This window comes from Ahaetulla prasina, chromosome 4, assembly GCF_028640845.1.
Source record: "Ahaetulla prasina isolate Xishuangbanna chromosome 4, ASM2864084v1, whole genome shotgun sequence".
Taxonomy (NCBI): Eukaryota; Metazoa; Chordata; class Lepidosauria; order Squamata; family Colubridae; genus Ahaetulla; species Ahaetulla prasina.
Window position 1 is genome coordinate 95,874,552 of NC_080542.1, and position 26,492 is coordinate 95,901,043.

Here is a 26,492-nt window from a genome sequence, read left to right on the forward strand (position 1 = left end):
ATTGTGAAATTTATAATTTTCTCTTGAATTGATCTGTTTGATTCATATATATATATCATTGTAATCTCTTTTTCCCCTGTAGAGAACAAATCAAAGAGAGATTTGATTCAGATGTTAGTCCAGAGAGGTTATGAATCTGACCCTGTCAAAGCCTGGAAGGAAGCTCAAGAAAAAGTAAGTCATAATTTCACCACTGGTCTTTTTAATTTGTTTGGTTGAGAAAATCACAGTCACATTCATGCATTTCAAAAAGATAAATACATCGATTTCTTCAATAGAATTTAAAGAGTTTAAAAAGAAGTTTAAGCCTAGGCAAATTGACTGGTTGGAAGAAATATTATTAATTTTTTAGAACTGAAGTCCCTTTTTAGAATTTCATACAATGTATGAAAATTCAGTCAAAGTCAAACTGTTATTTTTCACAATTGTATAGGTGTGGTTAGCCTTTGAGATTCTATTTTGCAGTCTTCGGGGAAAATGGGGACTGCTGTATAGCAGTCTTCGGGGAAAATTTATTACAATCTATTGTAGCTATGATTAATATCTATCCATAAACAAGCCAGCTATTCATATTGTAATAAATTTTGCTTTTCTCTGAAGAGCTGTCTACATGCCAGTATTTCTGAAAATTTGAATTTGAGCATTTTTGCAAGAGCTGTGGTGGCACAATGGTTAGAATGCAGTACTGCAGGCTACTTCTGCTAACTGTTGGCTGCCAGCAGTTTGGCAGTTCGATTCTTACCGGTTCAAGGTTGATTCAGCCTTCCATCCTTCCACGTCGGTAAAATGAGAAACCAAATTGTTGGGGGCAAGATGCTGACACTGTAAACCACTTAGATAGATCTGTAAAGTAATGTGAAGTGGTATATAAGTCTTAAGTGCTATTGCTATTATATTTATTCTTTAAAAGAGTGATTCATGTTTTGATAATCTAAGTAATATGTTAAAAATTATTTTTCATCCTTATTAAATTTTTTATTATGTTTCCCAATTTATTCATATGTGTGCAGTATTTTAATTAATTTTATCTTTAAATAGGCTGCAGAAGAGGAAGAAATGCAGAATCTGAATGATGATAATTCATCTTCTTCAGGATCTACTTCAGGTCCAGATTTCAATTACATCTTAAATATGTCTTTATGGTGTCTTACTAAAGAGAAAGTTGAGGAAATCATTAAGCACCGAGATACAAAAGTAGGTATTTTCTGAGTTTTGAAGATGAAGGTATTTCCTAATATGCTATTGATAATATTGTTTTAGGTTGATAAAAATGCAAAATTACAAGTTACACATGTTAATTTTTAAATTAAATTTATTCCTTAAAATGTATAATTTAATAGCACTTATATTGTTAATGAACAAAATATAACAAAATGTACATAATTTTTACATGCCTTGATAATATTGATATAGAAGATCAAAGTTCAACTTTACTTGGTTCATAATTATTGTGAAGAACCCATTGCCACAAGACAAGGCGATAGCCACTAATCTGAATGGTTATAAATGGTGCCTGGGATAAATTTACCCAGGATAAGGTCTGTCATATCCTATTTGCTTTGAAATCTTAATGTTACCTCCCAATTGAGAGAACTTTGCCTCCAAATATCAATTGTAGGACAACATCAGAAGGAGGGAGATAGATTTCCAGCTTCTACTTCTGAGTACTTCAGAACAAACATTGGATTAAGTTGGACCTTGGTTTTATCCAGCACAGTTATATTTATGTTCTTATATTGGCTTACCTTAAATGTTCAAAACATCTTTCTAATACAAATTATTTTGTTATTCTTTTATGTCTTGTAGGGAAAGGAACTCAATGATCTCAAGAGAAAATCTTCTTCTGACCTTTGGAAAGAAGATTTAGCAGCTTTTATAGAAGAACTTGATGTATGCTGACCTATATTAAAATCCATGTATACCGTCAAGTTTTACATTAGGCTATTATTTGGCAGCAATTAATTATCTTCAGATAGCTAAGTTCATTATAAGAGAATGGGATTTTGCAATTTCATTTTTGAATTGTGTTATCAAATCTGTATTTGTTGCAAATTTTGCAGTGAGGACACAATAAGCTTCTGGTGTCTGTGGGACTTGGAATGCATTCAGACAGTTTTAGGTTTAGTAAAACTGGTTTAGAGTTCCTCAATTGTTCCTAAATTTTTCTACATATTTTACTTCTTACTTTGCAACTTAAAAAATCTAATTATATTTCTTTATATATACACTGATGAGCTTTTAATTTTTTGTCTGATTTTCAAAGCAAATATTTGTTAAGAGATTTGATGTAATTGTCTAATCTAACTTTTTATAGGAATAGTAGTGAGAGAATACAGCTACATTATATTTAAAGATACTGTCATAATTACATGAATTAAAAAATATGTGTACTATGTTAATATAATACATTGGAATAGAAGCTGTTTATATCTAATTTTTATTTTCATGCATATTTTAGAAAGTAGAAGCTCAGGAAAGAGAAGATATATTGGCAGGAATGACTGGCAAACCCATAAAAGGCAAAGTTGGTAAACCCAAGATGAAAAGACTTCACTTAGAAGAGACCATGCCCTCACCTTTTGGTAGGAGAATAGTTCCACAGATTACATCAGCTATGAAAGCTGATGCCAGTAAGAAATTACTAAAAAAAAAGAAGGTAAATAAATCTTTTAAAATATTTTGGTTAGCATATCTTTGATTTTCCCCAGAACAATTTATATCTTTTTTATTAAAAGCAGTTTAAAAATTACTGAAGAAATACAAAATTGCAAATATTTTTTTAAAAAAACTATAGTAAAACCAAAAGGCAATGTGATTAAACCAATAAAAAGAAAAACGGGAGGGCAATACTATGAAATGATTGTCCAGTTTGATCTAGACTATCTGAATATTTTTGGATTTTCCTTACAATAGCAGTATTTAATGCTCTTTAATAGTAACCTAACAAAAAATAACTAGAATATAAGATTTTCTTTCTGTAGTACTATCCAAATGTAGAATGTGCTTCCTTGGAAATTGAATGTTATTCTTATCTCTTTGGTTTTTACAAAGGTTAAAACCCAAATTTTAAATTTTAATTTATGAATCTTTTATTATGATTTTATTTTTAATGTATGTGTTTTAATATAGTTTCTATTTTTGAATTTAATTTATTGCTAGTTGCCTTATATATCTTTGTGAAATGGAAAGACAATATATGTACCGTGTTTTCCCGAAAATACAACATGTCCCAAAAAGAAGGCCAAGCCTGATTTTTGGGGTTGATCTAATTTACACGCACTTTCCCAAAGATGAGCCCTAGTGAAGGGGTAGGCGTGGCCAGCACAGGAAGCAGCCCTTACCTTCCCCAGTCACCTCATGATTCTTGGCCCCTTAATTGGATCAGCTGAGACGCTCTGGCTGCAATTCATGAAATTGCTGATTCACGGGTGCCGCTCCAGCTGCTGCCTCCAGCAAGTGCAACCACTTTTGCAGCCAATTGCAGTTGCAAAAGAAGCTGGAGGCACCCCACATGGCTCACACCCTTCTTACCTAACGGTGACAATCACAGCAGGCAATTCCATCCATGGAACAGATGCCTCGTGGTGCTGCTCAGGCACCATCCATGGAACAGCTGCCTTCAGTAAGTGCTGCCACTTTTGCCATTGATTGCGGCTACTTCTGCAGCAGGAGGCCAAGTGATGCACCCCATGCACCTCGTGCCGACCTTCCAAAGGATATTGTAGCAATAGCTATCCACAAATTTTTTTACCCTTATTTCGTCCTGACCTATGAGTAAGATGGGGCTCGCTCTTCTTGCCATCTTTCCCCCCCCCCTCGCCGGGCATGGCATGCAATGTAGGGGTGGCAGGTGGGGAGGGGTGGGGCCGGGGAGATGCAAGATGCATATTTTAGCTGCCTTCCAGCTAACCATCTCGCTCCACATGTCTCACTTCTCCCCCACCCCACCTGCCACCCTCCCTCAACAAAAGGATGGTGGGGAAGGGAAGCAGACAGGCTGTTACGGTACCATTGGGGCATGTGGAGCCATCTTATCTGCCTTGCAGCTCCGTTGCATGTCTCACTTTTGTCTGTTCATAGGGTTAAAAAAAAAACTTCTCACGAGTTTAAGAAGTTTGATTGAACTTGTGCAAAGTTTTTTTTTACCCTAAAACTTGTTTGCCTGCAGACAACGGCGAGACATGTGATGAAGCAGCAAGGCAAGTAAGATGCATGTCTCGCATCTCTCCAGCCCCCGGCAAGGGGGGAAGAAGAGACGGCAAGGGGAGAAAGCATTGTCTCGCTCCATGAGTCTCGCTTCTCCATTGCCCCACCTGCCACCCCCCTCAATAAAGAACTGGACACTATGGAAAAGGTAGCTGAGCGAGCACAGGCTTTGGGCATCTAGGGCTGCCAGGGGTGCCTGGCCAAGAGGCAGGAGCAGGGCGGGACTTTGCAGGTGATGAGGATGGATGGATGGATGGATGGGTGGGTGGATGGGTGGAAAGGAGGCAGGCAAGCGCCAAAAATGCCAGGGAGATTCCCAGCTTTGGGAACAGCTGATGAGCGGCTGTGTTGCGCTGCCACAGCAGTGTTGTGCTGCAACACTGCAGCAGCCATGAGGTGGCCACGCTCCCTGCCTCCTGCACCTCCAAAATAATAAGACCCCCCCTGATAATAAGGCCAAGTCCCCAAAAAAATATAAGGGTCTTATTTTTGGGGAAACACAGTATATAATTTCAAATTCTAAGTTGGAAATGGAATTTGAAAAATTGAGGTTTATCTCCGAAGCTATATAATTGAGCATATTTCTCAATTTGCATCATTCTCCCAAGCAGAACAGTAACTTCACTTGTTTTCTTTTTAATTTTAGGGGGACCTTGATACTTCAGCAATAAAGTTGGAATTTGATGAAGAATTTGGTGGTACACCAATAGAAGGTGCTGGAGAAGAATTGCTTAATACCTCTGGTCCAGTGATTAAGACACCTAAGCCCAAGAAAGAGAAGAAAGAGCCTGGTGAGTAATAGTTGACAGAAGGAAATCTCCTGTGGAGACCCAGAGTAGGTTTTATGCTCATAGACCATCATTCAAACTCGAACATTCAAAGGTGTACTACCAGTATCATGTATTTTTAGTGTTTAAAACAATCTTTGTCTCAGATGCACTACTTTTAAAAAAAAGTAGGCTAAAACTATAACATTTGGATCTACTGATAAAAATAAAATAACTATGTAAGTATTGGAAAAAATGAATATTTTGATAGCCATACCTTTTCCATTATTATGTGTAATATAGAGGATGAAATTAAGAAGCATTTATTTATTCGTTTATATTATTAAATTTGTCCAACTACTGGGGAATCAAGGACAAGGCAACATAATGAGAAAGCAGAGTCACCACTATGTGTAGAACAGATGCAGTGAGGATAGTCCTATAATACAACAGTCCCCAATCTTTCTGGCTATGGGGACTCGCAGTGGTGATGGTGGCGGGGATGTGTGTATATTGTTTTGCACACATGCCTGCCACTTGTGCAAATGGAGTTACACACACTCGTCCACTGCTTGCATGGTCCAGTTCCCAACAGGCTATGGACTAAGAAGGCAATAAGTTGTTCAACATGGAAACAAAATCAATACAATTGGATCCAACTTGTGACTAGTAATATATTACTTGATAAAAATAATCATCATTAATTTGAATAAATTACAGCAGAGGTTAGACATAACCTCATGTTCATGACATAACAGGGTAACAGTTAAAGAATAATTAAACTAAGAGGGGCAGAAGCCAGTGTTGCTTCAATTGACAGAAAATTTGGTCATGATCCTGAGTCCAAATAAAAGAAACATTTGTTAAAGAAGAGACTATAATAATGGATACCAATAAAGGAAAATACGTCTAGCTCAGAGTTGAAATGGAGGGTCTTTGGTACTCTCTGTAGCACTGATGATGTTACCAGATTTGAATAATGAACCTGCAAGAAAACAACCAAAGTCAGAGAGCATCAAACGTAATAATAATAATTGAACTTGAGAATCAAAGTTGGTTCTTCAGAAATGACAAAAATCCCACCATGTGAAGAACAGAATTCAATTCTTTTTTATTGGTAGAAGATGGCATTCACAAAATAACCTCCCTGCTCCTCCTCTGAAATAATTGACCCTAATCTGTGAAATCAAATAACCCCCACAGAGAATTTGAATTTTATAAAATTGCAACTCTACACATTAGTTTTGTGTCCCTAATCTGTTAGATGGCAGAAAAGTACAATAGGATTTTCAACCTAAGTGTCATTACCATGTGCAATGAGGAGAAAATGATCAACATTACTATAAAACTACAGATTAATATTGGTGCAAAAGATTGGTGCTATATTAATATGGAATGAAGATGCATCTCATGTGACAGTCTATGTAGAAAGGAATCTGGGACCAGTAATTGTTCCCCATTAATACAAAAGCAAAAAGAGATTGTAAATTGTGGTGTAAAGGCACTGACAACAAAAATAGAACATAAGATCTGCTTTCAGGAGGAATACCATTCAAAATAATAGCTAGAGTGCTTACCTCTGGAAATATGGTAAAACAATAGCAACTGATGTATTTATACCCAGAATGATATGGCCCTGAATTGAATTGCCCTTGTATGAGTTTTTGATAATAAAGAGTATTATCTTTTAGGAACTACACAAAAAGTACATATTAGTATAGTAATAGTGGGTGCAGTCCTTCAATTGCAACTTTAGCCAGAAGAAGAAGTGAACCATATTTTAATTTTAACCCAATCAAATAAATAAAACATATCGCCAGTGGCATTTAACATAATACTAAAAAATTGTGCAAGATCCCCAAATTACAGGAGTTGCACTGACCAGTGACTTATCTGTTTAATGTGATCCACCAATACTATATTTAAAATAGCATTAAGGAGTTGATTAACATGCATATGTGTTGAATCATAAACATCAAGACAATATGTAATTTCCTTTAAAATTTTGCAGATCCTGATTTAATTTTTTCTTTTTCTGCTCAGTCATGTCCAATTCTTAGAGACTGTCTGGACAAGTTCCTGCCATTTTCTTAGCAAGGTTTTGGTTGCCGTTGTCTTTTTCCTGGGGCTGAGACAAAGTGCCTGGTCACCCAGCTGATTTTGTGCCTAAATTAGGATTAGAATTTACTGCCTCATAGTTTCTAAACTGATGCCTTAACATTACGCCAAATTGAATCTCTGATTTAGTTTAGCATAATGAAAAATCACATTGTACAGATCACAAGATATCTATGGGGCAAGGAGACATCCAATGTGATCATTACCACCACAAACTTGATACAAGGCCTACCAAACCACCTCCCTTGTCATCAGGCTATTTCTGAGAGAGACAATGGTATTAGGATCAGCAGCTGTCAGATAAAACTGGTGTTGACAGCAGAAAAGGTGAGGATTGCATGGGTAGGTCACCGAAACGTCGCCAAGATACTCTCAACCTTACACGGGAAAAGACCCGAATATGTCAAGACCTACATACCTATATCCGTGAAAATCTACAAAAACAAATACACACACACACACATATATGCAATATGTTTCAATAGAATTTATTGGACTCATAAACATATGTAATGCTGTGTTTGAATTATGGCAACTTAGCTTAATATAAAAGAAGAGAAATGCAAGATTCAATTATTCACTCAGCAGCTTTGATCTGCTGATAAAATGATCCACTCCAGAGAATATATTAAGTAGTTATTGGTTGATCTCTGCTTTCCTGTTCAGCAGCTTTGGGACACCTCCCGCCTACCAAACATCTGGAAACTGGCCTTAGTCAACAAATGAGTCCCAGCACGAAAATTGACACTGGACCTAGGATAACACACAACGCCACCAAAGATCATCCTCACCAGATTCAAACCCAAACTCATCCCACAGACAAAACACAACCGCCATCCAGAAGCCAGACCATGCTGGCACCACTGGATGCTGCGCCTCCGATCCCCACGCAGCAAGCTGACACACGCCAGGAACACATGACAGGACCTCGGACTCTGAGCCACGCCAGGGCCTGGGATGCTGCATCACAGCCATCTGCTCAAGACATCACATCACAGAACTCCAGAAGTCACAACACCAAAGCTCAGGAACAAAAGACTAGGACCACACCCACACAGGATCTGCGAGGCAGCTGACCAATCTGCAAACACCCACTCCATCTACCACTCAAGATGCAACCACACAGCCAACCAACTCGCTCATAGCAACAATCCCCACCTCGACCAATCTGTAAACACCCACTCCATCTACCAATCAAGATGCAACCACACAGCCAATCAACCCGCTCACAGCAACACTCCCCACCTCCCCACCAGTATTTAAAGAGACACAACAGCTCCGACCACTCTTTGCTCGAAGCCGAAGCCGAAGACACCAGCCTGAAGATGATGAGTGAGACCTCGTCAAAATGTCGCCAAGATACTCTCAACCTTACACGGGAAAAGACCCGAATATGTCAAGACCTACATACCTATATCCGTGAAAATCTACAAAAACAAATACACACACACACACATATATGCAATATGTTTCAATAGAATTTATTGGACTCATAAACATATGTAATGCTGTGTTTGAATTATGGCAACTTAGCTTAATATAAAAGAAGAGAAATGCAAGATTCAATTATTCACTCAGCAGCTTTGATCTGCTGATAAAATGATCCACTCCAGAGAATATATTAAGTAGTTATTGGTTGATCTCTGCTTTCCTGTTCAGCAGCTTTGGGACACCTCCCGCCTACCAAACATCTGGAAACTGGCCTTAGTCAACAAATGAGTCCCAGCACGAAAATTGACACTGGACCTAGGATAACACACAACGCCACCAAAGATCATCCTCACCAGATTCAAACCCAAACTCATCCCACAGACAAAACACAACCGCCATCCAGAAGCCAGACCATGCTGGCACCACTGGATGCTGCGCCCCCCTCCGATCCCCACGCAAAGCAAGCTGACACACGCCAGGAACACATGACAGGACCTCGGACTCTGAGCCACGCCAGGGCCTGGGATGCTGCATCACAGCCATCTGCTCAAGACATCACATCACAGAACTCCAGAAGTCACAACACCAAAGCTCAGGAACAAAAGACTAGGACCACACCCACACAGGATCTGCGAGGCAGCTGACCAATCTGCAAACACCCACTCCATCTACCACTCAAGATGCAACCACACAGCCAACCAACTCGCTCATAGCAACAATCCCCACCTCGACCAATCTGTAAACACCCACTCCATCTACCAATCAAGATGCAACCACACAGCCAATCAACCCGCTCACAGCAACACTCCCCACCTCCCCACCAGTATTTAAAGAGAGACAGCAGCTCCGACCACTCTTTGCTCGAGAAGCCCGAAGCCGAAGACACCAGCCTGAAGATGATGAGTGAGACCTCGTCAAAATGTCGCCAAGATATTCTCAACCTTACACGGGAAAAGATCCGAAAATGCCAAGACATGCATACATACATACATACATACATACATACATACATATATATATACATATACATACATACATACATACATATATATATGCATGCAATATATGTATGTAGGTCTTGGCGTATTCGGGTCTTTTCCTGTGTAAGGTTGAAGGTATCTTGGCGACGTTTCGAGGAGGTCTCACTTGTCATCTTCAGGCTGGTGCTTACGGCTTCGTGCGAGCAAAGCGTGGTTGGAGCTGCTGTCTCTCTATAAATACTGGTGCGGAGGTGTGGAGTTTTGGCTTTATTGCTGTAAGTGGGTTGGTTGGCTGTGTGGTTGCATCTTGATTGCTAGGTGGGGTGGATGTTTGCAGATTAGTTGGCTGTTTCGTAGCATCCTATATGGGTGTGGTCCTAGTTGTGTGCCCATTAGTCTTCTGTTACAACACAGAAGACTAGAACACAGAAGACTAATAGCCATAGGCAATGGCTAAAATGATGAATATATATATGTAACATATACTTACAGAATCCTCTACCTATGACTACAATTGAGCCCAAAGTTTCAATTGCTAAGCAAGACAGTTGCTAAGGGAGTACTGCCCCATTTTACAATCTATCTTGCCACAGTTATTAAATGGATCATTGCAGTTGTTAAATTAATAACACAGTTGTTAAGTGAATCTGGCTTCCCAATTATAATAAATACATGCCAATTGTCAAGTGGTTGAATTTTGATCACGTGAACATGGGGATGCTGCAATGCTCATAAGTGTGAAGTTACTTTTTCAATTCCATTGTAACTTTGAAAAGTCATTAAAAGAATGGTTATAAATCAAGGACTACCTATATGTAATTAATTTCTGTATCATTAATCTGGGAAGTTATCAATGCTAAATGAGAGAAAATATAATGAAGATTATTTTTTACCCTGCTAATGTATTGCTTGTTTTAGGTACTAGAGTGAGAAGAACACCATCTGCCACAAAGACCTCTGCAAAAAAAGTAAAGAAACGAAATCCATGGTCAGATGATGAAACAAAATCTGAAAGTGACTTGGAAGAAAATGACCCTGTGATTATTCCAAGAGATTCTTTACTTAGAAGAGCTGCAGGTAGTAATGCCAATATATATAATGTAGCAGAATCTTTTAATTTTATATTGTAAATAAATTTTAATAATTGATTACTGATTTTACAGTAAGAATGTTGTGCTTAATCATAAAATCATTTTTTAAAAAGGCTTTTTTCATGTTTTTGAAAATAGATTTTGCGTTGTCAGATAAAATGTTTTACTTCTGACATCCCTATCATGCAGATCATTGTTATATACAATATTCTGTCTAAAATTATCCCAGTGTCAGCTAAACCTTTCAGTAAGTTTGCAGTGATCTGTTGGCCCTCCTTTGTATATATGACTAGTTTTGAAACTCTTTTATCAGTGTTTTTTCTGGTGTTTCAACTTTAGAGCGGTTCACTTTACGTTTATATCTATTGTGTGCTCGTGTATTGTTGTGGTTGAAGCTGAAGTAGTCATTGACAGGTAGGACATTGTAGCAGATGATTTTATGAGCTACGCTTAGGTCATACCGAAGGTGGCGTAGTTCTAAATTTTCTAAGCCCAAAATTTCAAGTCTGGTGGCATAAGTTCCATACAGCACAACTTTTAATAGACTTTTTCACCAGTGAAATTATTTAGCTGGAAACATTTGTATTATTTATACCTTAACTTGCTTTGTGAACTAATTATCTTCATTAGCATTTGCAAATAAAGTATTTCTCCATCTATGGAATTGTCTTTTCCTGGCTACTTATAAGACCTAAAAGTTAATTCCTTTTGGATCTTACTAAATTTACAATGGAAAAGTAATCCAAACTTCTGCACTTACCATATATACAATTATCATCTTCCGAATGTATAACAAATTATGTGATCAAATTTGCAGAAAGGTGACCTATTTAGTGTTCACTACAGTATTGATTTGTTATTCAATGTTTATATGTTGCAAAAAAAATGTTGCAATTCTATAGGCTTCCCAGAATTTCTCAAATGTTTGTAGTATGAAATGCAAAGTAAAACGTGTAACAAAAAACAGAAATTGTGGTTGTGTCTACTTTCCAGCTGAAAGGCCCAAATACACCTTTGATTTCTCAGAAGAAGAAGATGATGCTGATGAGGATGAAGATGCCAACAACAATAATGATCTTAATGAACTCAAAGTAAAAACATCTCCAAACATCAATGACAGAGAAGATGAGTTTGTGCCTTCAGATAGTCTTGAAAAGGATGAATATGATTTCTCTCCAATCAAATCAAAGCCTTCTCCAGAGTAAGTATCATAGGTTTGAGATAGTATCTTGTTAGTCTCTAAAGATGAAGATTAACAAAACATAAATCATTACAGATCTGTAGGATGAGACAAATTTGCAAACATATTATGTATCTAAGGTGTTAACAGATGCTACTTGTTAAATATATATTATTTGGAGTATGTGCATTTTTTGACTATTGACATATATAGAAATGAAATATAACTAGCCATTATTTTTATGTATTATTATATATTTATATATGTATATGTATATGTATATGTATATGTATGTATGTATATGTATGTATGTATATGTACAGGTTAATCTGTGTATTATTACATACTTTGTATTGCAGTCCTGCATAAAATCAAATGCCTTTCTTCTGCAGTTTTTTTTAGGAACTTAGGAAGAGGAAATTTTTAAATAAAATTCTCTTTTTATTGTAGGAAGGTTTCCCAAGACAAAACTAATCAAGATTTTGGCAACCTGTTCACGTTTCCTTCTTATTCTCGGAAAGCCAATATTGGTATGTATAAAATATATTAAACATTCAACTTGGTAGGCAAGGAGCCTTTGCTTAAAACCCATTGTCACTAAAGGCTGCTGAACCTCTTCTTGAATCTCAGAAAATACACTTTTCCTGGGAAATATCCAAACATTTGAAAATTTGGTACATAAGACAGTTATGTTAAGATGATAAAAATATAAACTCCAGTATTTTATTAAATTCAATATCTTCTGGTTTAAAATTTGCTGTTTAATTACTATTACTATTAAGTATTATGTATCACACTCTGATCATACACAAAGCTGAACCATGATGGAAAAATTAGATTTCTGTTTTATCTGTGGCCATCCATTACAGCAATGAGAGCAAATTTGCTTTTTGCTTTTTATGCCTTAAATCAGAAGTGAATTATTTGAGCTTTCGGTCTTGAGTGTACCCCTCATAGACTTCCCAAAAAGTTGTACACTATACATTGTAATTCTTGATTTAATAATTTGCATAATTACCAACATAACTAGATAATAATTGTATAAACTATATTTAATTGTTATTAAAGAAAAACCTTTTTTTGAAATGGTTCAACATACATCTTAAATGGAAAAGTTGGATATCCCTCCCTTAGGGTTTACCTGGGAACCACTTACTATTAGTGTTGTGCTAATTACCTTCACCTACATAGGAACTCTGTTCCATTAAATAATGGGTAGTGTGGTAAAGTGGTTAATAGTATAGACTAGAACTAGGGGAGCCAAGTTTACCTTCAACCATGGAAGTTCATGGATAACTTTGGGCCAATCATTAGCCCAAATCATTTATCTTCATAAATTATCAGTCTTTGTATAGTCAGTTCTGAGTGATGGCTTTAATAGTTTCATATTGAGCTTCCATGTCAGCTTTTTTTTTTTTTGCTGCCATTATTGGCACGTCATGATAATCCATTGGCAGGAAAAAAGCATCATTTGAGATCTTCTTTGTACTTTTCTCAGATGCTGGTAGAGAAGTGCTATTTTCTTTACCTAGAACAACATGGTTATTTTCTATAAATGCTGAGCAAAATACTGCTTTCAATTCCCCTTATGATCCTCAATCCTTATGATTTATATTGATATATTGATCATCAATTGTGTTGTAAATGTTGTACCTTGATGAACGTATCTTTCTTTTATGTACACTGAGAGCATATGCACCAAGACAAATTCCTTGTGTGTCCAATCACACTTGGCCAATAAAATTCTATTCTATTCTATTCTATTCTATTCTATTCTGTCTGTTAAGTTGCTATGTGCAAATATTTTATTCTGAAATATCTCACTTCACAAATGATCTTAGTTTTTTTTTTTAATTGAAAAAGTTTTAACAAACAAAAACATTTTCCCCCCTTTTCCCCCCCTCCCCCCCACAAAACCCCCTTCCCCCCTCCCTCCCCTCCCCCCGGCTTCCTGGGTCAATCACAAGGTATTGTTACACATAAACCAAACAGAGAGTAAAATTTTCCCTTCTAATCCAATTAACCTCATCCAAATCTTTTCATTTCCCAACCCCCCCATTACATAAAATAATACTTCCTAATTATTCAAAGGCAATCTGATATTTCTTAATCTGATATCTGTTTTGTAAATAATCAATCCATTTTTTCCATTCAATTAAATATCTTTCCTGCGTATTGTCTTTCAGAAAAGCTGAGATTTTAGCCATCTCAGCCAAATTAGTAACTTTCAATATCCATTCTTCTATTGTAGGTAACTCTTTTTTCTTCCAATATTGTCCAATCAACAGCCTTGTTGCTGTTATTAAATTCAGAATCAATTTAGTCTCAATCCCTGTACAATCCGTTATAATTCCCAAAAGGAAAAATTGCAGCAGGAACTTTATCTTCTTCTTCAGGACATTTTGAATAATCCACCATATTCTTATCCAAAAGGCCTTAATTTTCTTACAAGTCCACCAAATATGAAAATATGTAGCGTCATCACAGTCACATCTCCAACATTTCGCTTGGATATCAGGATATATACATGATAATTTTTTGGGATCTAAGTGCCATCTATAAAACATCTTATAAAAATTTTCCCTTAAATTCTGTGCTTGTGTAAACTTAACATTTCTAACCCAGATTTTCTCCCATGTTTCCAACATTATTGGTTCCTGAATATTATGTGCCCATTTTATCATACAGTCCTTTACCAAATCCTTTTCCGAATCTATTTCAAGCAACACATTATACAATCTCTTTATATGCTCCTGGGTCTGATTTCTAATTTGCTTTATTAAATTTTACTCCCCTTGCATTATACCAATTTTTTGATCTTCTTTCCATCTAGCTCTTAGTTGCCCATATTAAAACCAAGTATAATTCCTCCCTTCTTCATTTAATACCTGTAATGATTTTAATTGCAATCTACCTCCTTCAGCATACAAAAATTCTTTATAAATAATCATTTCCTGTTTCTGTTCTATATTTATATTCTCTATTGCATGTCTGGGGCTCGCCCATATAGGAATCTTATAGTCTAGTTTATAAGAATATTTTTTCCAGACCTGCAAAAGAGCACTTCTCAACACATGATTCTTAAAAGCCCTATCCGCTTTTTTTTCATAAAATAAATACGCATGCCATCCATATAACAAGTCATAACCTTCTATATTCAAAATTCTTTCCTCCGTTAAATTAAACCAGTCACTTATTACTGAAAGGGCTACTGCTTCATAATATAGTTTAAAATTAGGCATTTTTAGGCCACCTCTTTCCCGTGAGTTCTGAATTATTTTCATTTTAACCCTTGCTTTTTTACCTTGACATATAAATTTATTAATCCCAATCTGCCAATCCTCCAAATTTTTATCTTTCTTAATTATTGGTATCATCTGGAACAGAAACAAAAATCTAGGTAACACATTCATTTTGATAACCGCAATCCTCCCCAATAGCGATAACTGCAGTTTTTTCCAGACACTCATATCATTCTGAACTTTTTGCCATAGCAAGTCATAATTATTCTTATAAAGTTTCTTCTTCGATGAACTAATATAAACCCCTAAGTATTTAACCTTTTTTACCACCTCAAATCCTGTTATTTCCTCTAGTTTTTGTTTCTGTTGTATAGACATATTTTTTATTATCACTTTTGTTTTATTCTGATTTATTTTAAATCCTGATACCTTTCCATATTTATCAATTGTTTCCAACAAAAATCTACTTGAATTTATAGGATTTGTTAAAGTAACCACTACGTCGTCTGCAAAAGCTCTAACTTTGTACTCATATTGTCTAATTTTAATTCCCTCTATTTTCGTTAACTCTCGTATTTTATCCAATAATGGTTCCAGAGTCAAAACAAACAATAATGGTGATAAAGGACATCCCTGTCTCGTTCCTTTCGCAATCTTAATAACTTCTGTCAGACTACCATTTATTATAATCTGAGCTGTTTGCTCTCCATAAATCGCTTTAATTATTCTAACAAAACAATCTTCAAATTGCATTTTCTCTATTAATTTAAATAAAAAATCCCAATGCAATTGATCAAAGGCCTTTTCCGCATCCAAAAAAATAAGTGCTGCTGAAGTATTCTTCTTTTCCAAATATTCCAATATATTAATAATCTGTCTAACATTATTCCTCATCTGCCTCCCTTTTATAAAACCAGATTGATCAGTATGAATTCTTTGTTGTAAAACTAACATTAACCTATTTGCTATTATTTTAACAAAAATCTTATAATCATTATTTAAAAGTGAGATCGGCCTGTAATTACCTGGTTTAGAGCAATCTTGCTCCTCTTTTGGTATCAGTGAAATAAAAAATGTTTTCCATGACGGGGGTATTCCCCCTCCTAGTTGTATCTGATTAAATAATTCTTTAAGTGGGCCTAGTATTTCATCCTGTAATTTTTTATAATAACTTGCTGTAAGACCATCTGTACCGGGGTTTTTCCTGATTTTTAATTGTTTAATTGCCTCCACTATTTCTCCAGTAGCTATCGGCCAATTCAATTCCTCCCTTTGTTCTAATGTTAGAGTATTAACCTTATAATCTTCCAAATAATCATAAATGTCCCTATTCGATATTTTATCTTTTGCATATAGAGTAGTGTAAAATTCTGAGAAGGCCTTTTTAATTTTATCCTGTTGATATATCTCTTTACCTTTATATTCTATTTTTTGTATGACACGTGCTTTCTGTTTTTTCCTTAAGTTATATGCCAGCCATCTCCCAGGTTTATTTGCATTACAGAAGGTATTATGTTTAGCATATTGTATATTCGTTGCCACCTGGTCTGCCATTAACATATTAAATTGACTCTGTAATATTCTTATAGCCTCTTTAAGTTTGTGATCTTGTGGGTTTTGAATTAATAATTGTTGTTTCTTTTGAATTTCTTCTTCCAAGTACCTACGCTGCCTTTGTTTATTATTCCTCTGCCTATTGTCCAAATATATCAATATACCTCTAATAAAAGCTTTACTTGCCTCCCACACAGTTCCTATAGGTGTCCCCTTGTGCATATTAAAATCAAAAAATTCCTTCATCTGTTTCTTACAATGATTTACATTATCCTCATATCTAAACAGATTTTCATTCAGCCTCCATGTTCTACCACCTTTTTTCCCTTGTAATAATTCCATCCATACTGGGCTATGGTCAGTTAAACACCTCGGAAATATCTTCATTTTCTTCACCCTAGAAAGCAAGTCATTAGAAATTAAAATAAAGTCAATACGTGAAAAAGATTGATGCCTATCGGAAAAAAAAGTAAAATCTCTCTCATCTGGATTCCGTAACCTCCATATATCTCTAAACTCAAAGTCTCCCATCATTTCAAAGAAGGATTTTGATAGTTTTGCATGTATAGGCATCTTCTTAGAAGAGGTTCTCTTATCATTTCTTGTATCAATTACTCCATTCCAATCTCCTAATAAAATAAACGAACTGTAATCCCAGAGGATCAACCTCTCGTGTAACATTTTATAAAACTTTTCTTGTTGCTGATTAGGTGCATAAATACCTATCAGCAAAGTCTTTTTTGCATCTATCACCAGTTCAATAGCAATAAATCTTCCTTGAATATCGGCCTCAATTAACTTAGCTGGTATATCCTTCCTGATATATACAACGATTCCAATTTGCTTCTTATCCAAAGCTGATGCAACAAAATGTTTACCTAATTTTGAGTTTATAAAGTATTTTTGGTCTGATAATTTGATATGTGTTTCTTGCAGGCAAATCACATCATTTTTAAATTGTTTCAAGTAGTGAAATATTTTCCTTCTTTTCTGAGCTGAATTCAAACCATTAACATTCCATGACAAAATTCTATTTGCCATTACTGGCCTCCTGAAACTTTGAAGCAGACAACGGAAGATCCTCCTCCGGTATCTTCCGTCTAGCTCCTCCCACAGCTTCCATACTGGGGTCCTGACTTCTACTTTGAAGCTGTTGCTCTTCTTTACACTTAAGAGCTCCTCTTGTCACCCTTTGCTCTTGTGATTTCTCTGATGCTGGCAGCAATGAAGCCTCTTGAATCACCATGCCTTCTTGGATCTCTTGAAGTTTTTCTATCATTTCTATTTCAACTTTCAAAACTGTAGAAAGAAAATCCTTTGCCTTTAAAACAGTATCAATTCTATATCTCCTTCCTTGATAAAATACTGTCAGACCAACTGGCACCTCCCATCTGAATTGAATCTGGTGTTTTTTAAGTTCTTGTGTAAAAAAAACAAATTCCTTCCTATCTCTTAACATCTTGGAAGGAATCTCTTTCAGGACCTTCAGCTCCTGTTCTCCAATTTTCAAAGTTGTCTGATATGCAACTTGCAAAATCTGATTTCTCATAGTTCTTTTCACAAAATAAACCACAATGTCCCGAGGAAGCTTTCTCTGTCTTGCGATCCAGGAATTAACTCTATATATTTTATCAATTTGGTAAGCTACCTCTTGGGGTTCCACTTCAATAAATTCAGCCAATGCTTCTGATATGATTTTTCTTAGGTCCTCTCCTCTCTGTTCCTGCATGCCACAGATTCTAAGAGCTCATTCCATAAGTTTGTATTGCAATATCACAACCTGATCTTCATTTTGATCCACTTTTTTCTGAACACCTTGCATTTTTTCTTCTAAGTGCTTATTTGACTGAGAGATCTGTTGCATCTCTTCTTCCAATCCCTCAATTTTTTTACTCAAACCTTGAACAGCCATCATAATATCTTCTCTTATTTTTGCATTAAATTTTTCCATCATCTCTTTTTGCCTATCTTCAGAAAGTTTTAATTGTTCTTTTAATATATCCTCAAGATTTGCTTCAGATCCCCTTCTTCCAGAAGGCTTTAAAGGTTTAGCCGCCATTCTGTCTTCAAAAGAATCAAAAATTTAAACTTAAAAACTTTCCTTTACTCCTTTCAGTATAGGAGAGCTCCATTTATAACAATCCACAAATAACACTACTTTGTTGTACTAAAGAATTCACTTTCACTTTCAGACGCCATTTTAAAAGTCAATTAATCAGAGACAAAGAGAAGTTTCAAATTTCAAAAGGGAGAGTCAGTGTACTTGCGTATTGTTTCTGCTTCAAAGATCGAACGCTTGTGAAATCCCGTCTGCTTAGAAAATCAATCAATTTGACAAGTCGTTTTGAGCAGAAGTGACTCCTACTCCCTTTTCCTGAAAAAACAGGAGCACGTTTGAAGTCGGAGTAAATGAGGTTCGATGGGATCTCCAATCCAGAAAAATTTGCTCTTAAGAGCAAACCCCTGGAGAGATCTACCACTCCCCCACAGCTCTGCACACCCCCTTTTGCCCAAGGAGTAATGTAAGGTCAATGAACAGTGATTTATACTGTTTCACTGACTTTTACGATCTTCTAACGCGGAGCGCCCTGTTAGAGCGCCCTGCAGGAGCGGTGACGTCACTGGAAACCCCAAATGATCTAGCTTAAAGGCAAAACTTTAATTTTCTGAGCTGTGAAATGAGCTGTTCTGAGCTTTTTTTGGAGTCACAAATTTTAGACATATTTAGCATGCCTAAACTGAATGCCGAACATTTCAAATATTTTAAGCATCTTTGTTAACTAGTTAACTTGTGTTTTGTCATTTTAATATGAAAAAATATTTATATTTAGTGTTTAGAAAGTATTAGTTGGCATGTATGGCCTTACAAAGATTTTGTATTTTTTAGATACATCAAAATTTGATAGTGAAGAGGAAGATTCAACACCAGTCTTTTCTTCATCTTTTATTCCAAAACAAACAGAAACACTTTCAAGTAAAACAATTGTTACTAAAAAAGGCAAGTGTTACATTTATTACTTTACTTGCTCTTCTAAATTTAATGTTCTTGATAATTAGTATAAAAATATAAAATGTGATTAACTTCATGTCTTAAGATGCGAACATGCTAGACATTGCTCTATTAAAACCTGTAGAGGGCATATCTCTTAGCTTCTGAAACACTGGTATGATACAGAAGTATGGGTACAGAACATAATCTAGCACATAAAAATCAATCTCTCTGTAATAGTTTTAAAAATACTGCCTGAGAAGTAGATTTAATTTTGTTAACACTTAATTTTGCCAGGGTATAGGACAGAGAAAAAAGAATTAGTAGAAATCTAATCTGTTGATGCTTCTGCAAACTAATATTTATTTACATAATTAACAGCAAAACTATCATCAGATATGCCCTCTAAGCTGAAAAGATCTCCTAAACCTAAGAAGATGGAACTAATAAACTCTGATTCAGAATCTGAATTTGGTATTCCAAAGAAGTCCATAGTTCCCAAAGGTAAAAAAAGCTGATGTTCTAAATTTCCAATTGTCTTAACACTATGATGCACATTTCTAATCTTATTCTTATTTAACAATTGATTTTCTTGTTAAAAGGCAGCAGCTAAAGTGTGTTAAGTGTGACTTGTACATGTATTTTAATGTTTATATACATTGACAAATTTAGAAATATTTACTGAATTTATTCTATCAAACAAAAGCAAGTATGTTATAGTTTTATTTTATTAAAGAACTCAGTGTTCTCAGAACAATGTAAAATCAATAATGAAAATAGATACAATAAAAAGGAAAAAGTAATTCTCCTACCTATAATATAATACCAATAAAGAGTCTTTTATTTAAAACATTTCATTTAATGATTGTTCAAAGTTACGACAGCACTGAAAAAAGTGACTTAGGACCATCACACCATTGTAGCATCCCTATGGTCATGTGATCAAAATTCAAACACTTTTCATGATGGTTGCAGTGTTTCAGGGTCATCTATTGCGAACTTTAGACAAGAAAAGTGTCAGTGAGGAAGCCAGATTCACTTAACAATCATGTTACTAACTTAACAACTGCAGTGATTCACTGAACAGTAGCAAAAATGGTTGTAAAATGAGACAAAACTCACTTAACTGCCTCGCTTATGACTGTAATCATAAGTCAAGGACTACCAGTACAAAAACAATTCAAATGGCATACATTTCGCAAAATGTAGCCGTCCCAAAGTGAGATGCAGAAAAGTACTATTTGGCTATTTTTAATATTCAAGAAAGTTCATTCTGGAAGAAGAATTCCATCAAGTATCTGGGCCTACTTCATCAACATGTTTTTCAGAAAGAAGTTTGCTTGAATCTGCTTTCTGGCAGAAGAACAAGAGATGAAATATGCTTGTGTCCCATAGCAACACAATCCAGCAGTACCCACCAAAATATCCAGATCTTAATTTCTTGTCATGGCAGAGATAAAGAAAATATAGTCATAAAACAGATTTTTCACTTAATTTCAATTTGCATAGTAATCTGTCGGTCAGCAATTCCTGCAGTATCTTCTAAGAGATACTTCTGCAGTATTCCATACTTACTGAAATTGTTGACCTTTGTGAATATAGTTTTTTAATTCTTCCCAAAATTAAAATATGGAATACTTTACAGATACTTTGCATGTGATAATAACACAGCTGATATCACTAAGGCCAGATCTTACAACTCTGGAAACAATTAGTTATTGTAGGAATTGTAATTTCATAAATGCACTCTGGGCACTACTGAAAAAAGTTATTTTCATGTTTAGAATTAAATCTACAAATTAATTCAGTCTGTGACAGGGAAACATGCAAAGCAGTTGAATGTTGTCTTGTCTAGAGTAAGCTTCCATTTTTGTTTTAACTTCTTACATATTAGCTAATTTGATCAAAGTTTGATCGGATTCTTTAAATTTTGATGACAAGGAAAAATCTGGGTTTCCTTCAGTGCACCAGTGCTTGGAAACGCAAGAAACCTCTGTAAGCATTTCCATATGTAAAGTATAAAACTATAAAAGAAGAAGCAGAATTATGACACACAAAATAAAATCAGCTACTTATAACAGCTAAAAGTTCAAACTATGGTATATTTATTATTATTGAAGACCCAGACAAGTTAAAAAAAAAACAGAATAGAAAATAATAGATTTCAGAGTAGTGATTATGGTTTTAATCAATCCGTTTCATGTTAAACTATTGGTTGCTATAGCATTTAAGAGATTCTATGATATTTTAATCTATTAATATCCTATTAAGGATAGAGAATTGATTAGTTTTACTTTTTATTAATACAATTAAATTGGGATGCACAATTTCTCAAGAATAAAAAACATACAGCTTCTGTCTGTCATTCAATCAAGGACCTTGCTTTGAGAAATTGGTTATACGGTAACAAATAGCAAGAAATGTTGGTTCTATTTTATTATTATATGGAAGTAATAGTAGTTATTTATTAGTAATAGTAAATAATAGCAATTCCTCTAAACAATTTTATATTTAATGATTTCTCTTTAAAACGTTATTTAAATTTTATTTGTTTACTATGATGATGATATCCATTCAGCTGTATCATTCAGTTTTACTATTTATTATGGTAAAACATACAATGAACTGAGGTAGATTCTCCCTTCAATCTTTTAATAGGAAAAGGCAAGGGAGCAAAAAAAAGGAAAGCATCTGGTTCTGAAAATGAAGGTGAATATAACCCTGGAAGAAAACCACCCAAGTCAATTGCGAGCAAGGTAATTTAACAAACTGCTAGATATATTTAGAAGTTATTAATGGCAATAGCAGTTACTTATATACCACTTTACAGCCCTCTCTAAGCAGTTTACGCCCAACAATTTGGGTACTCATTTTACCCATCTCGGAAGGATGAAAGGCTGAATCAAACTTGAGCCTGGTGAGATTTGCTGCCAAATTGCAGCAGCTGGCAGTCAGCAGAAGTAGCCTATAGTACTGCAGCTACTGCACCACTGCACTTCTTAATGATAATGAAAGCATTGTAAATATTTATGGGTTAGCTTGCATATTTTTTTTAAAATTGCATATTTATAGCTTTAAATGACTACATAATTAATCTCTTCATCACCAGTAACTTTTAATAATTATTTTAAAACAGAAACTGAAGAAAACAGCCTTTGATCAGGATTCTGATGTAGACATTTTCCCATCTGACTTTGCTTCTGAAACAACTTCCAGACCACGGACAGGTCGGGCAAGAAAAGAAGTGAAGTATTTTGCAGAGTCTGATGAAGATGATGATTTTCCTATGTTTTAATTAAGTGCTGAAAGAGCACACAAACTTCCAACAAATATCTTAAGTTGTCCTTTTGTCCTTTTCTGTCGCAGACTTTTTGTACATTTGACTTATTTTATGTGATGTAATTGATGGTTTTTATTATTGTGTGTAGGCATTTTAACATTTTGTTCTTACACTTACAGTTTTATGCTCTTTTTTACTCATTGAAATGTCATGTGTCTGACCGGCTTGTAGAAATGTTCTAGAGAGCTGTGCAAAAGCACACATTTTAATTGTCATGGTTGCAAACAGCAACTTTTTGAAATGAAGTTTAAACATTAAAATATAAAACCATTTACTTGTGTATAGAGCTTTCTCTAAATAAATTTTGTTTACACAGGGTCAAAATAAATATATTTTATTTTTTGCCAAGAGAATTCATGGAAAAAGGTAAACAGTATATGAACATAGAAAGCATTGTTAAACAATCTCAATGTACAAACAGACTCAGTGAAAGTACATCACAGATTTGCTAGAATATATAAAAAAAATCCACTAGTGCTTTTAATGAAACCTAAAAAAAACCTGACACTTTAAAAATTGTAACCATTCTACCACATTTTCACTGTTTTATGGTGATTAGCAAGATCATAGAGACAGATTCCATCATCTGTTTCAAGGTGTTCCAGTGCCAGCCCTGTGATGCCACAGAAGAGAATGATAGGACTGAGGAACACTTTTCTCCAGAGTGGTTTTTTTTTCACTAGTGCCACCGATCAGAGGTAGTGATTATGCCTGGTTATTATTTCACCAAGTTTCCCTAATAGCTTGTGAACAAGTAAAACAACACTGTAAAGTGTTTTTGCCTTGAAGGCTATAAATGAAGTAAAATTTCAGTATTTTTAAAAGTAGAGAAGTCAATAAAGTAATAAACTCTTTGTATATTTTTAAAGTGACATTAACAATAGAACAAATTCTGTTCAAATAACAGCTGGCAGTTACACTCCCACAAAAGTTACTTCTGCTAATGCAATGAAATTCTTTGATCTTTTGCTGGGAAAGAAGTAATACACTGAGGTCTTTAAAAAGAACAATGATAAGTTTTCATCCTAACTAAGACTGTGTCTTTTAAAACGTTCTTATCCAGACAAGTATGTTATCCATTTCTAAGGGATGTCTGGAGCATTTCATGTACACATTTAAAAAGGGAAAGCATCAAATATCCAGGATAGAAAGTACATATTCATATATTTTATATGTACAAAGTCATCAGAAATGGTATAACCACAACTTTTAAACCTCCGCTTTGAGATCAATCTTATCACTTGCAATGTTGGACATTCAAAAGAAGTAATAGCAACATATCAGTTTATTTCATGAAATTACAGATTCAGAGCACAGTCCTACAAATGTAGAGAAGTAATGCAACTTACTCCCAGTGTGTGTGTATGCGCGTGTGTGTGCATACCCACACATGCACAAATATTGAAATTTTAGTGTACTAAACATGTTTCAAATTAAACTGCAAGTTACTCCTTTTTGTGTGTGTATACATACTCATACCTTCACACAATATAGATACATATGAACAATTCTTGGTCCTTTTGGGTTGTGGTGTCTGTAAAGTCCAGAAAACAAGCAGTCGTAGAGAGAATATGCCATATAATTCTTGTGCATCAAGAATTAGGAATTTCGTTAGAGAAAATGTCTTACTGCACCAAAGGAGCCTGAGAGACACTGCAATTATCTACCAAGGTTGGAGAAATACTTGGACTGTGATCTGCTGTTGTCACTGTTGAGCTTGGTGTCAATGGTTCATGTCCTTCTGAGTTCTCCAACATTTCCTGGATAAGAGGTGGCATAGATCCAGGGATCTCCATTTTCAATGTAATAACACGTTCAGCACCTTATGAATTGTTCAGCAAAGAAAAAAAAATGTAAAAAGTTAGTATATCGGAATTTTTTCCAGTCATACTTCATTTCTCTCAGAGGACAAGAAATTTAGGTAATATTAGAACTAATACACAAAATAATCCACATTACATAATTATTGCAAGAAACCATGCCTATATTTGGGTAACAGCAATAGGAAAACTATTCAGGTGTTTAATTAGAGCAGTAGTGGTGAACCTTTTAGTCACTGAGTGCTGAACAGGTATGCGCTTCATGTGTTTTGCACGGGTGCTAATGTGCAGCTCCTTACCCATGTGCTGCACATACAACTGTTGCAATAACTGTGGAAGTGCACAGTTACTGTGTGCACCCCTTACTGTGTGCTGCATGGACAATCACACAATCTGCACATGCACATAGTTTTCGAGCACACAATGCACATGCACAAACATTATCTATGCACATTGCACACCAGTACTCACACATAAGCAAACGTGCATGCATGTAGGTTTAATATAGTCAACCTTTAGGAGCCATTTTGGATTACTCTTGTTTTCTGAACAATGTTCAGAATAAATAGGCATACCAACAAAATTGAGCACCTTAGCAAAAATATGGCAAAAAACATTTGTTTGCATATTAGTTTATACTAAAATATATGATTATTAATACCCTGTTTCCCCAAAATAAGACATCCCCTGATAATAAGCCCAATCGGGCTTCTTACCACATGGCAATAAAGCCAAGCACTTATTTTATGGTTCAAAAAAATGTAAGACAGGATCTTATTTTCAGGAAAACGGTATGTTGAACTCATAACTGCCTACATTTCAAGGAAAATCAAATTTACCCACCTATGGTCATATGTTTCAACTTCTAGGCACAAGTCATAAAGAAAAACATGTTTTGGTTGAGATGTGACATCTAACATTTTCACGTTAAGTGAACCAGACTTATCTATCTATCTATATAAAAAAGGATCTATGCATGTATGTATATGATAACTCTGGAATGGCTCAAGCAAATTCAACCAAACTTGGTACACAGATGACTTACCCTCTGGAAACAAATACTGTGGGGGTAAAACACCCCTAATACCCCTCAGGGTGTGGGTGTGGGTGTTTTCCACCATAACTCTGGAATGCCAAGAGCAATTTTAACCAAACTTAGTATACAGATGACTTTGTGGAAAAAAATACTGTGGGATGAGACACCCCAAACACCCCTTGCGTATGTGTATTCCAGCATAACTCTGGAACAGCTCAAACAATTTCAACCAAACTTGGTACATAGATGACTTCCTCTCTGTAAAAAAATACTGTGGGGGTAAGACACCCCAACACCCTTCAGTCTGTGTGTGTGTGTGTGTGTGTGTGTGTGTGCGCGCGCGTGTGCGTTTCAACATAACTCTAGAACATAATTATGTTGGGCTGCTGAAATGAAAAGGAATGAATTATATCTAGTATCAAATCACAATACTTTTGACAATGAATATGTGCATTTTGTATTAAAGTTCTGTTAAGATACAGCCTGTTATGCCTTAAAATGCTTCTAATGTACATCATAATGGAGTTGCCATGGTAACGGCTTCACAGTACTCCACAAGGGGGCTCCCTCTGGTAAGGGGGATTGGTTCTTAAATAAACAAACAAACAAACAAAAATTAAACCCCCTAGGCCCTCAGCTTCAAGCAAAGAGGACAAGTTGTCGGGGGAGGTGCCTGCTAATGCAGATAATCACCTTAAAGGCTGTTCCCTGTACAATTTTTCCCAGGCTGTTGGCCAG

At 35.4% G+C, this 26,492-nt stretch overlaps 2 protein-coding genes across 7 annotated transcripts in view; one reads left to right on the forward strand and one right to left on the reverse strand.

The window, feature by feature from the left end:
• Positions 1–23,169, forward strand: part of TOP2B (DNA topoisomerase II beta) — a 69,709-nt gene extending 46,540 nt beyond the window's left edge. For all 3 annotated transcript variants that reach the window (XM_058184368.1, XM_058184369.1, XM_058184370.1), the window contains 12 exons: positions 83–174; positions 1,039–1,194; positions 1,807–1,890; positions 2,459–2,656; positions 4,853–4,997; positions 10,421–10,579; positions 11,587–11,794; positions 12,224–12,303; positions 19,457–19,567; positions 19,940–20,062; positions 22,217–22,314; positions 22,695–23,169. In XM_058184368.1, coding sequence (XP_058040351.1) covers positions 83–174; positions 1,039–1,194; positions 1,807–1,890; positions 2,459–2,656; positions 4,853–4,997; positions 10,421–10,579; positions 11,587–11,794; positions 12,224–12,303; positions 19,457–19,567; positions 19,940–20,062; positions 22,217–22,314; positions 22,695–22,853 — 1,613 coding nt within the window. In that variant the 3' untranslated portion in view covers positions 22,854–23,169. The remainder of the gene's footprint in view (positions 1–82; positions 175–1,038; positions 1,195–1,806; positions 1,891–2,458; positions 2,657–4,852; positions 4,998–10,420; positions 10,580–11,586; positions 11,795–12,223; positions 12,304–19,456; positions 19,568–19,939; positions 20,063–22,216; positions 22,315–22,694) is intronic.
• Positions 23,170–23,268: 99 nt separating this feature from the next.
• Positions 23,269–26,492, reverse strand: part of RARB (retinoic acid receptor beta) — a 506,722-nt gene continuing 503,498 nt past the window's right edge. For all 4 annotated transcript variants that reach the window (XM_058184374.1, XM_058184373.1, XM_058184375.1 and 1 more), the window contains one exon: positions 23,269–24,720. In XM_058184374.1, the coding sequence (XP_058040357.1) occupies positions 24,524–24,720 (197 nt within the window). In that variant the 3' untranslated portion in view covers positions 23,269–24,523. The remainder of the gene's footprint in view (positions 24,721–26,492) is intronic.